At 41.1% G+C, this 11,482-nt stretch overlaps 1 protein-coding gene across 5 annotated transcripts in view; it reads left to right on the top strand.

Annotated features, from left to right (window-relative positions):
* The window catches only part of EFL1 (elongation factor like GTPase 1), a 136,079-nt gene that overhangs the window by 909 nt on the left and 123,688 nt on the right, over positions 1 to 11,482 (top strand). For 4 of the 5 annotated variants that reach the window (XM_049706868.1, XM_004278314.4, XM_049706869.1 and 1 more), the window contains exons 2-4: positions 11 to 120; positions 2,968 to 3,035; positions 4,516 to 4,600. In XM_049706868.1, the coding sequence (XP_049562825.1) occupies positions 30 to 120; positions 2,968 to 3,035; positions 4,516 to 4,600 (244 nt within the window). In that variant the 5' untranslated portion in view covers positions 11 to 29. The remainder of the gene's footprint in view (positions 1 to 10; positions 121 to 2,967; positions 3,036 to 4,515; positions 4,601 to 11,482) is intronic. The other variant, XM_004278315.4, reaches the window with a different exon arrangement.

Raw genomic sequence — 11,482 nt, 5'->3', positions numbered from 1 at the left:
TAACTATTAGTCACAGGAAATAAGTGACCATGGTGCTGAACAGTTTGGATAAGATGATTCAACTCCAGAAAAACACGGCTAACATCAGGAATATCTGTGTTTTGGCTCATGTTGACCATGGTAAGAATCCTTTCTAAATGGCTTATTTTCAGTAATTAAGGGGGTGTGTCTCCACACGTATCAGTGGAGTGATGCTGTGGGCAGTTGAGAGTGATGCTTGCTAAGTGGCAAGTCTTATTTCCTTTAAAACTTTGCTGTGGGAGGAACACAGCTAACTAGTGATTGTTATTCTTCTATGTAGTATATTTTGTTGTCTTTTAAACGAGAAGTTGAGTTTTTTAGTATTAGTCAAGTATTTTGAAATGGCTTTGTAATATAATACATCTGTAGCCTTGACATAATGTCCTCAGAACCTGTGTTATGTGATTCTGTTTAACTCGTCCGATGTTTATTGAACATCTGCTAAGTTCGAGGTATTTTGCTAGCTATGTCAGAAGGTAAGGATTTATGCACAGGGCACCAGCCCAGCTGTATAGAGAGGTGATTTGGGGGTTGAGGCAGCACAACATGAGGCAGGCAAAAAGTAGACTCTAAGGGTTGAGAGAGCTGGAGAGTCGGGAAGCTAGTAATGGGTTAAGAAAAGGGCTTTATAACACTGTTAGAGATGACCCCCCGGAAGGGTGATTCAAGATGGCAGATGGGGGCACACATTTCAAGTGGGAATAAAGTCAGCAAGGGGAGAATGAAATGTATGTGACCAAAGCACGGGACATGAGAGGGGGACAGGGATGCATGGCGCTTAGCTTCTCACAGACATTGCTTTCATACCACAGCATTGCCTCCTGCTAAGCCCGCGCTTGGTTTCAGACTCCTTCTTAGTTCACGTAGCCACAGCAAAGTGATAGGATTGGGAGTGTGAAATAAAACCTATATACCATCCTGAAGGTGAGGGAGTAAGAGAGAAAAGTGAAGAGGTAGGCTGGGCTGTATCTTAAAGAGCCCTTCATGCCAGCTAGGCACAAGGATATGGGTTAAGTGCTCCAGCTCTGGAGTTAGACAATCTGAGTTCAAAACTCCATTTCAAGTTACTTTGCCTTTTTGAGCTTCAGTATACAGCCTCTGTGTACTGGAATAAAAACCAAACCTACCTTATAGCATTGTGAGGATTAAATGATGATAAGGAGAAGCCCTTGGCAGGTACATGCTTTATCATGAAGATGATCATTGGCATTTATTATTAGGTAATAGGGACACATTGGGAGAACAGAATAAAGCAGGGATGTTGTAATCAAATAGTACTTTAGTAAGAATGCTCCGGTGAGAGTGTTTTGGATGGATTGAAGGACAGAAAAGAGGTTAGGTGGCTATTGCCATTGGTAAAATAGTTGAAGTGAAGTAGTTACGGGAACTAAAGGGAGAGGTGATGGATCACTTTGTAGGTGAAGGCAACTGAGAATGAGTTTTGTATACAAATCTGGTGGCTAACCCTACCCCATGAGTTTCTATAATTATGCTGCTCACGTTTTGAGGACATGATGTTTGACAAAAGTATTTTTTTTGCTTTGTGAATTAAATCATGCGGCAAGTCAGTGGCATGTGTGTGTACAGCAAATTACTTTAAAATTTACCATTTAAAAGTATGTTAAGATAATACTATCCTAGAAAACCTGTGATTCATTTATTCATTCAACAGATAATTCATTGAATGTTTCTTATATGCCAAGCCTTGTTCTGGTCCTAGGGATACAGTTGTGAATAAAGCAAAGTCCCTGCTTTCTTGACACTTGCATTTGGGGGGATATATGCTCTCCGTACTTACAATGTTCTACTCCATTGGAAGCTGGAAAGTGACGCTCTAGGGTTATATGCTAATACATAATATTTACATGACAAGCACGTAATACAGTATTAAAGGTCCAAATGGGTACTTGAGTATCATAAGAATTTCTTTTATTATTAGAGTAGATTCCTGGGTTTATGTTTGGATACTAGGTAGCATTGGTCACTGCAGTGTAGCTGATGCCCTCCATTGGCTTGCAAACAGTAGGAGATATGGGTAAATTTCATGAATTTCTTTGCCAAATGGGTATTTTCTGCAGACAGTTTAACTGGCCAAAGCCAGCTGAGGCCATACATGAGGAAATATGGCAAAAGATAATGTTCCATTGTTTTTTGGTGATGTTTTACCCAGTATATCATCCAGAGGAAAAAATGATTGCTGTTCTATCCTTTTGTCACGCTGAGCTATCAAGAGTTTAAGTTTAGGGCTTCCGTGGCGGCGCAGTGGTTGAGAGTCCGCCTGCCGATACAGGCGACACGGGTTCATGCCCCAGTACGGGAAGATCCCACATGCCGTGGAGCGGCTGGGCTCGTGCGCTTCTGGAGCCTGTGCTCTGCAGCAGGAGAGGCCACAAAAGTGAGAGGCCCATGTACCACCCCCAAAAAAAAAAAAAAAAATGTTTAAGTTTATAGGCCTGGACACAGTTATGGATATCTGATGACTGATGTAATAATTACAATAAACTTGATCAAATTCTTTGTCGGACAGATTTGAGTACTGTAAAAGTTGTTTGTCAGACGTTTTATATTTTGATTGGCACAGTGGTTTTTCTTATCACTTAAGAGTCTGTGCACTTTGCTCTGTGTAAATTATGCCTGAATTAAAAACATTTTTTCTGTCCTTAAAAAAAAATGTTGCTTGACGGATTTTAAAGTGAGGTTGATCTGCAGGGTTGGCAATACAGATTACAGCACTGTGGAGTGCTGGAATCTGTGTCCTTCCAGATGACGTTTTGTTCAAAGTTCTAATTAAAATGCCTGTTGTATCTTGCTTCACTTAGTAGAGGTAAACAGGAAATATTTGCTAAACCAGTTCTATGGTTAGTTGTTAAATTTGTCGATACAATCTACCTACTTCACCCTTTAAAAAAAAGAAATCGATTTAAATTAATATTGTTACTTTAACAGGAAAAACTACTCTGGCTGACTGTCTTATATCTAGCAATGGCATTATCTCCAGCCGCCTGGCAGGCAAGGTATGTTATATTTGATATATACTTGCATTTCAGTTAGTATTAGCAAATCTACAATGTGATGAGTCCTTCGTTGTGTTCTTAAAGATCGAAAAAGTATGAAGCATAGTTCATGCATCTAAGAAGCTGCCAGTCCATTTAGCAAGATAAAAGAGATCGTTGAGAAAAAGTTATTTCTATATTGCTTTATGTTACTTTATATGAATATTTTATAAGTGCAAGAATGAGTTTTTGCAACCAATCATTTGATAACCTCGCATGATTGTGGAAAATTTCACAGGTGGAAGAGATGCTTCACGGTGGGAAATAATGTGGATAAAATGCATGAAGGCTAATTTGTGGGTTGTGCTTGATTTGAGTGGAACGTTTGCCTATACTGAGAGAGAAAATGGTGCAGGTAGAAAAAATGTATCAGATCACAAAGACGTTGAAGGCTAACCTAAGTACCAAAGGAAGGCTGCTGAAGCTTGAGGGTCATGACGAAGGAAGATCATGTTTTAGGAAATGAAATGATAGAGACCTTTGTTTTTGACTGTGAACTGAAAGAAATTGGAATAATTTATTTGCAGTAGAAGGATAGAGATGTTCCTCCCTTCAGTGAATTTACGATATAGTCAGTAGGATTTATCAGGTGACTGGTAATATAGAGAAGAGGAGGGAGAGAAGCAAAATTGAATTAAAAAAGTAGACCTAAGAGACTGAAGGAAGACTTGGGCATTTGAGGCACGTTGGGTGGGGAACTGGCCGAAGATACTGTCTATAGAAGGCTAAAAAAACTGGGTTGAATGAAATAATAAAGTGCTTTTATTTTTCCCAGTTGAGAAGTGAGAAAAAGTACAATAACTCTAAAGTGAGTAGATGAAAGGAGATAATAAACCATAAATTAATGAATTAGAAAAGATCAATGAAGCCACAATTTGTTCCTCAAAAAAATTAATACAGCTAACAAATATGATACAGTGATGGTGGACATGTCATAGTACATTTAAAGATTGAATCCTAATGTAAGCTATAGACGTTAATTAATAATAGTGTATTGATATTGGTTCATTAATTGTAACATGTACCACACTACGCACTAATTTAAAATGTAAGTAATGGGGGGAACTGTGTGTAGGAGGAGAGGGGATGCTTGGGAACCTCTTTACTTTCCAGTCAGTTTTTCTATAAACTTAAAATTGCTCTAAAAAGATAAAGCCTATTTAAAAAAATACTAGCAATGTAAACAGTTTGTGATTGTCTTGCATTACAACTGATAAAAAGTTAGAAATTGATCAGGAGAAAGGAAAGGTGGAAGAAATAAGTGGTACTAGGAAAGAAAAATGTTGCAGAGATTAAGAAGGTAATAATGGGACATAACGAACAACTTCATGGCAATAAGTCTAAAAGTTTAAGTATTTAAAACAAAAATCCAAATCAGTCCATTTTAATATTACATTTTAATTCATTGGGAAATATGGATGCATATGTTGCATTTTTACAGTTAAGGTACATGGACAGCAGAGAGGATGAACAGGTCCGAGGGATCACTATGAAATCCAGTGCCATTTCACTACATTATGCAAAAGGTAAATCGATCTGTGTTTTAAAGAACAATGGTTTTGTATCTTTTGTGTCCTTCTTTCTCTTCCTGAATTAGTTTCAGGCCTCAGGTTTTTTGCTTTACATTCCACAAATTTCATTCTGGCCTTTCCAGATGATCTGTCGTCAGATCAGAGTCAGGCTGTCCAGATTTGAGTACAGACGGGGACCTCTGACTGGCTTGAGGGCAGAAGAACTGGCAGCTCACACTTGCCCCCATCCACTCAGGTGACTGTATAGATTTCTTCAGAGGGAAGGTCTGGAGTCTTAGGACCTTGCTGGTTCAGCCTTACTGTCCCATTTCCTTGCTAGGTCCTCCTTCTGTCCTATGCCCTGCCTATTAGATCTAGAGTCTTATTTACTTGACTGTGTACGCATTGCCATAATCACTATAGTTTTTATCCCCAGATCAGGATGCCATTTTTTTTGTTGTTGTCTTTTGTTATTTTGTTTTTTGCGTTATGCGGGCCTCTCACTGTTGTGGCCTCTCCTGCTGCGGAGCACAGGCTCCGGACGCGCAGGCTCAGCAGCCATGGCTTATGGGCCCAGCCGCTCCGCGGCATGTGGGATCTTCCCGGACCGGGGCACGAACCCGTGTCCCCTGCATCGGCAGGCGGACTCTCAACCACTGCGCCACCAGGGGAGCCCCAGGATGCCATTTTGACAGTAACACTTCTAGGGATTTATCTGACAGAAACAGTCATACAAGCACATGAGATATATGTTCATTGACATTCACTCAAAAGTTTGTAATAGGGAAAATAATACCAACAACCTTACATAGTTAAGGAAAATAGTTAAGTAAACTGATACATCCATGCTGTGAAATGCTATTCAGCTGTTCAAACAACTGTTTGACCTATATGTAATTATATAGAAAAGGTAAAGTAGGAGACAAAAAGCAAGTTGCAGAGTAAATACTTATAAGATATGAATGTGTTTTAGTAATAAGAATATATTATGTATATAGATAAAGATATCTGGAAGGACACATACCAGAACCTTAACTGTACTTATTAGTGGCTGGATTATGTGAAACTTACACGTTTCAAAATATTTATTTTGCACTGTTTGGAAATTTTACACAAAATGTGAATTTTTATAACTAGAAGAAAATAATAAAGCTATATTTCATTTTCCTAATGGACTGACCTGTGATTTATCCTTCATATCTCTGGCACTGACACCAAGGGTTGTACTATGTGGGACATGACTGTTCTCTTTGAGGTCAGTCTTACAGTGTTTTTGAACTAAATCAGTTTTGAAGCTTTTAGGTACATGAATTCCCAGTGTTTAGTATTTAAACTGATGCCTTATTTTTTAAAAGCTACCTCTCACCTTTTAAACGTCGTCATTCTGTGATCCACTGAATGGGTCAGTGGTCAGTTTATTTCTTTTCTCTCCGTATTTTTATAGAGTTCAAGACATTTGTAGCCTTCCTTTCTCCACACTCATTAGTCTGTTTTCATTTGAAGATTACTTTAGTGTCAATTTTAGTTGCCCTCTGGACTTTGTCTCCAGTTCCTTCACCCCTTTTTAAACCATTTTATTAAGGTTTACTTTATGTATCATGACCTTCAGTCATTGCAGTTCCCTTTTGTCTTTGTGGTACAGTGTTGCAGGAAAATGGCTGTAGGTCCCAGGGAATTGAATGGTCTAATCTTTATTTTGTTGAACTGTATGACCTTGGGTAACTTGCTCTCAGACTGTCCTAGATATACTTTCTTGATTGCACAGAGCAGAGGCTTAAGCTAGCTTGGGATGGGGTGGGATGGCTTATTGACGGAATATGTGTGAAATGATACTGGAAACAATATTCATGAAAATCCAAAAGCAGGAGCATTATTGGAGTGACATCTCAAAGAAAGTGAAGGCAGCTGTTGATTCTGGATCCAGGATGGCTCTAGGGACCATCAGTAAAAGTTAACGGATCTTCCCTCTGGAACTCCCCTGTCATCCTTGGGTTGAGTTCTCTGTTTTATCTGTTTTTACCCTGGAAGTCTTTTCTCTGTTTTATAGCTTTTGCCTACCCTTAGTGCCTCCATCTTCATGAACTCCCTTTTCCCTGACCCCTCCTCTCAGCTCCTGTTTTTTTCCCTTAGTTCTGTTGCTTACTGCTGCTTTCTCCTACGTTTACGAGCATACATCTCAAGAGCAGGATGTTGCTCAGATTGTCTTTTGATGCCAGGCTATGGCAGAGGTTGCACCTATGGACTGCCAGTCTGTGGTTGGATGGTCATCTCCTAGTCTGATCAGTGGTGATTGGAGTGGAGCCATAAAGTATTCAACATGTTTCTTTGTGACCGTGATGGCCTAGAAGGGGCTGTGGGTTAGGCAGTCACCACACTTGACAGTTAGAGCCTTGCTTTCCACATCTGCAAAATGGGGATGGAAGTTGGGGATGTTGACTGAGACATGTTCTCAAAACATCCGAGAGATGAAGTACATTCTCATCCTTATCTCAGCGTTGACTCTCTGGAATGGGGCGTTTCCTGCTGTGAAGGTGGGACAGCCTGAAGGGGATCTCCCTTCTGGAGGAGGGAAACGTGATGGTTGAAGAAACTCCACAGGTGATTTTTGTGTTTACCACTTCTTCCCCTCCTTCCCACGCCCCTTCCAAATGCCCTGTTACTTGAGGATCTCTGTACTAAATGTTAATGAAGTGCTTTCTTGTTTTGACTCTTAATTTAACCAGCTTTCAAAAATTTTTTCAAATCCTCACATGGATTGAAAGATAAGGTATTTTTCTAGTTTAAGGTAAACAAATAAGCTTACCAAAACTATGCATATTACAGATAGAGTGTTGAAAACCATCAAGGTGATATTCTTATTTTAGCATTTTCCAGGGCCCCAGTTCTTCCTTGAGAAAATGGAGCCTCTCTCATCTTTCCATTTGTGACTAAAATTTGGTACAAATGTTGGGACCATATTGTTAAATCTTGTTATTTTCCTATTTCTTAGCCACCTCTCTTTGTGCCCTTCCCACAAGGATACTATACATTTATCTGGTCATTTCGAGAGTTAGGAAATAATCCCAATCCCAATATACATACTATAAAAAATCCTAAGAGGATGTAATACCTCTGAATCCTTTAGCCTAGGATGCAACTATAGATGAGAGAAATGTATTCAGATGGATTAAATACTTAGAAATTCCTGGACTATTGTTGTCAGAAGGCCTATTGTTGTCATTTCTACCTACTCTTTATACCTGTGAGCAAATATTGCTCTTGCAGAACTTCTGAAATGAATTTTTCATTCTAACTCATCTTTTTAAAAATTTTAAATAAATTTACAAGTTTATATGTATTATAGAAAATTCAGTATGTTGTAGAATATACATGAAAACACAAGACTGAAATAAAAATTACTTCTAGTTTACCACCAGTTCTTTTATACTTTCAGTTTTTACATTTAATCCTACCATAATTGTTCACGTGTATGTGTATACATGCAAGCTGTGAGGTAGATGTCTAACTTAAATTTCCCCCCAAAGAGTTAACTACTTATTCCAACACCAGTCTAATTTGATTATTAAGTACTATATTATTAGTTCTTGACGCGGTGCTGGTGTCAACAGCTCTGCATGAATGAGGCGGTCTGGGTGGGACTGTTATGAGCTAGAGAGCAGACTCTGCCCACCCATGAAACACCCCCCACTACCTGGCTGGGGGCTAGTGCTAGTCAGCTGCAGCTGACTGATGCCCTGTATTTTTCTGTTTTGTTTTTTTTATCAAGAAAAGTTGGCATCAAGATTTTTGGTAAAATCCTCCAATTTTTAAAATACTGGCAACTTACTAAAAATTTGTAAGGCACTATGTAGAACAAATTGCAGTGGGCTTTAACTTACAGGCTTTCAGTTCGTACTTCAGGCATATGTGCTAGCTAGCTAACAGCCTGGTTCAGTGGGATACTCAGTATTTACCCAGGTGGCAGCCACACTGTAGCTTGGATGTACTCCAAACGTGGAGACCAAGGATATGGCGGGGCTTTCTGCAGAGAGATCCATGTGCAGGTCACCTCTTTGTAAACACCTCCATAGGGGTTTGTGGTTGTGGGCAAGTGGACAGTTTACACACATGTTGGTTTCAACTCTGTGGCTCTCTGGTCTCACTCTCTTAAGACTAGGCCCTGGGGAAACTGATTCATGCCATCCAGATTCACACAAGGCCAACACATATCAGTCACTTCCCTTCCCTTCCAGATATGTGAACGTTAACCCGAGGTTCTGATTTCTGTCCTCTTCCTTTGGGACCAGGGCTGGGAGGGAAGGGTTCCATTGTCCCTTGTCTGACTAAAGATCAGGTTATTTCCTCTTAACATAATGAATGCTTTACTTTGTGAAGCATTCCGCTGATGCCAGATCTAAGAAAATGGGTGCACAATAGTTGGATTCTGAGCCAGATGCTTCATATGCGTGATTTTGTTTAATCCTCACAGCAATCCTGTGAGATGGAGTTATCCTCATCTTACATGTGTGCAAAATGGAGTTCACAGGGGTTAAGAAACTCCCCTGAAGACAGAGTAGTTAGCATGTGGTAGTAGTCCTGGGAGCCAAGTAATTACGTTTGCAGACTCCTCGTTTGCACCAGGAGTCTTTGGAAATCAGTCAGTCCTGGCCACGGCTGATTCCCCCTGAAGTGTAAATGTGTCCTGTCCACCAGGGATTGCTGCGACTACTTACAGACATCTTCTTGTGGCCACCATTACCCGCATCCCTGTTGTCTTTGGTCAGCACCCAAGATGGAAGTCCTGTGATCTGGCCTCTCAGCAATCTCTTCCCCATGTTTCTCTGTGCTTCTGATACCTCCTCTGCCCTCAACCTCTCACTGTTGCCTTCCTTCTCAAAACTCTCTGAAAACATCCCAAGGTAAAGAAATAACCCCTGCATCCGCAACATCTTTTGTTGCTGTTCCCCTCTCCTCCTGCTGGCTGTTTTCTGAGGACACTGCTTTTCTTGTCCTTCTTTCAAGTGAGTGCTACTCATTCTTTCATGCTCCATCTGTCTCTGGGTTAGGACATGGGATTGCTGTTCCCCTTGTTCACTAGTTCTGGTTCAAAGCTTAATTCTTCCACCCTTGCTTTAAAACTCCATCTCCTTTGAGACTCTTACTGTCCATCCAGTTATTTTCAACCCTTTCTTACCACTGTCACCTCCCGGTTACAGTCCCCAGTCCCCGTTCACTAGTGACTTTGCACCTGGCTCATTGTTTTCCTTTTTGCCCAAATCCACCAAGGTAGCTTTTACCGTTTCTGAAAATGACCTCTCCAACGGCATGGCTTCATCAATAGTGACGTGTAGATCTCCACTTCACCCTCCCTCTGGCGTGGCTACTTGCTGGATTTTAGCATCATCCACAACTATTCATCTCTGACATTTGAAATTCAAATACTCCCTTCTCCACCACCTTTACTCTTCCCAGCTCTCTTGCCTGTGTAGCGAGGTACCCGTTCTTTGATTTCAGAAAGCCCTTCAGTCTCTTGAGCTTCATCACTGTCCGTCATTTACTTCCTGCCTCATACAACCCAGATTTGTCTTTTTGCTGACAGTCTTGCCAAGGTCCTCAGTTTGCTTTCTTCACCTTCTGTCCTCCCAGTAAAACTGTAACCCTTGATAGAGTTAACTCTTTACACTTTTTTCTCCTTATACTTGGGCTGGGTTCTCGGCTGGTCCTTGGGCTGCTGGCAGACTTCCACTATGTTGTCTGTCGGGCCTTGCTCATTCTCTCCAACAGCTCTCCTAAACCTTCTAGTCTCTTCCAGTCTACCTCTCGGTCCCTCTCCCACAATCTCAGCAGACATTTTTACGTTCTGTTTCACAGAAAATGGGAGAATTCTCTGTTTGCCACTGCCCCTCAAAATGTAACATTATTAGTATCTTTGCCTCCTGTCACTGTGAAAGACTTGTGCTCTGTACTTACCTCCTTTGTCCTGGTGCCTGTCAGCTTTTAAGCATGCTCAAGTCTCTCATCTCAAGTGTGTGTGTCTGTGTGTGCATCTCTCTGTGTCACTCTAAGTGTTAGTCAAGGTGCGCTGCTGTTACCGTATTGCTCTGACAATAGGCCCCATGCCTTATGGCAATGGCCCATATTAGCCATGTGAAATTGAATGAAAGATAGTTGGTCCTTGATCTCTGACTTTCTCTCTAGGGTGATGTGAACATAGAGAAGTTCCGAGTAGGTTGCAGCGGTTTATATTGGTTCCAGGAAGTGAACATCAGTCTTTTTTCACCCCGGGGTTTCTTATTCTGGTTCTTAGCCAAATGAACAAACAAGTGTTGTTTCCTCAGCTGCAAAGTGTAGAGGCATCTGTGACCTTCATAGGAAGTGACTAAGTGGTAGATAGACCCGGGTGTGTTTCTGTCTTGCAACTGCTTTTGTGACCTTGGGTAAATCTCTTCCCTTTTGCGGGCTTTAGCATGTTTATGATATGAAGGGTTGGGCTGCAAAAATGCTGAATGATTTCAGGAGTCTCATACCTTTGGTTTTCTGTGATGGGAGTGGATAGAACGCTGAGCCTTTGTAGCACTGCTCACTTTTCTCTGGTTTATTTGGTTGGGACCCTGGTGCTTATCCTGCAGGGTAGCTGTGAGGCTGGTGCTGTGAGACCCGACAGTAAAAGACTCGATTAAGGAGGCACACGGGGGCCGTTGTTCCAGGGCACTGGTTCTTTGACTTTGTTTAGAGATGTCCACAGTCCTCTCTGGTTGGAGTCTTCCCTGGTGGGTGCATCAGAGCCAGAATTCCTTACAAAGCCATTTGCATGAAAAGAGGAAGCAGGGGAAGGAGTGGTATTGAAGAAGGCAGTCTTGCTGATTGATGGCAGTCTTTCCCACTGAGCCCATTGCATTTTGGAATCCTTACCCTAGT

Source organism: Orcinus orca, chromosome 2 (assembly GCF_937001465.1).
Source record: "Orcinus orca chromosome 2, mOrcOrc1.1, whole genome shotgun sequence".
Classification (NCBI taxonomy): domain Eukaryota; kingdom Metazoa; phylum Chordata; class Mammalia; order Artiodactyla; family Delphinidae; genus Orcinus; species Orcinus orca.
This window is presented reverse-complemented; position numbering and strand designations above follow the sequence as displayed.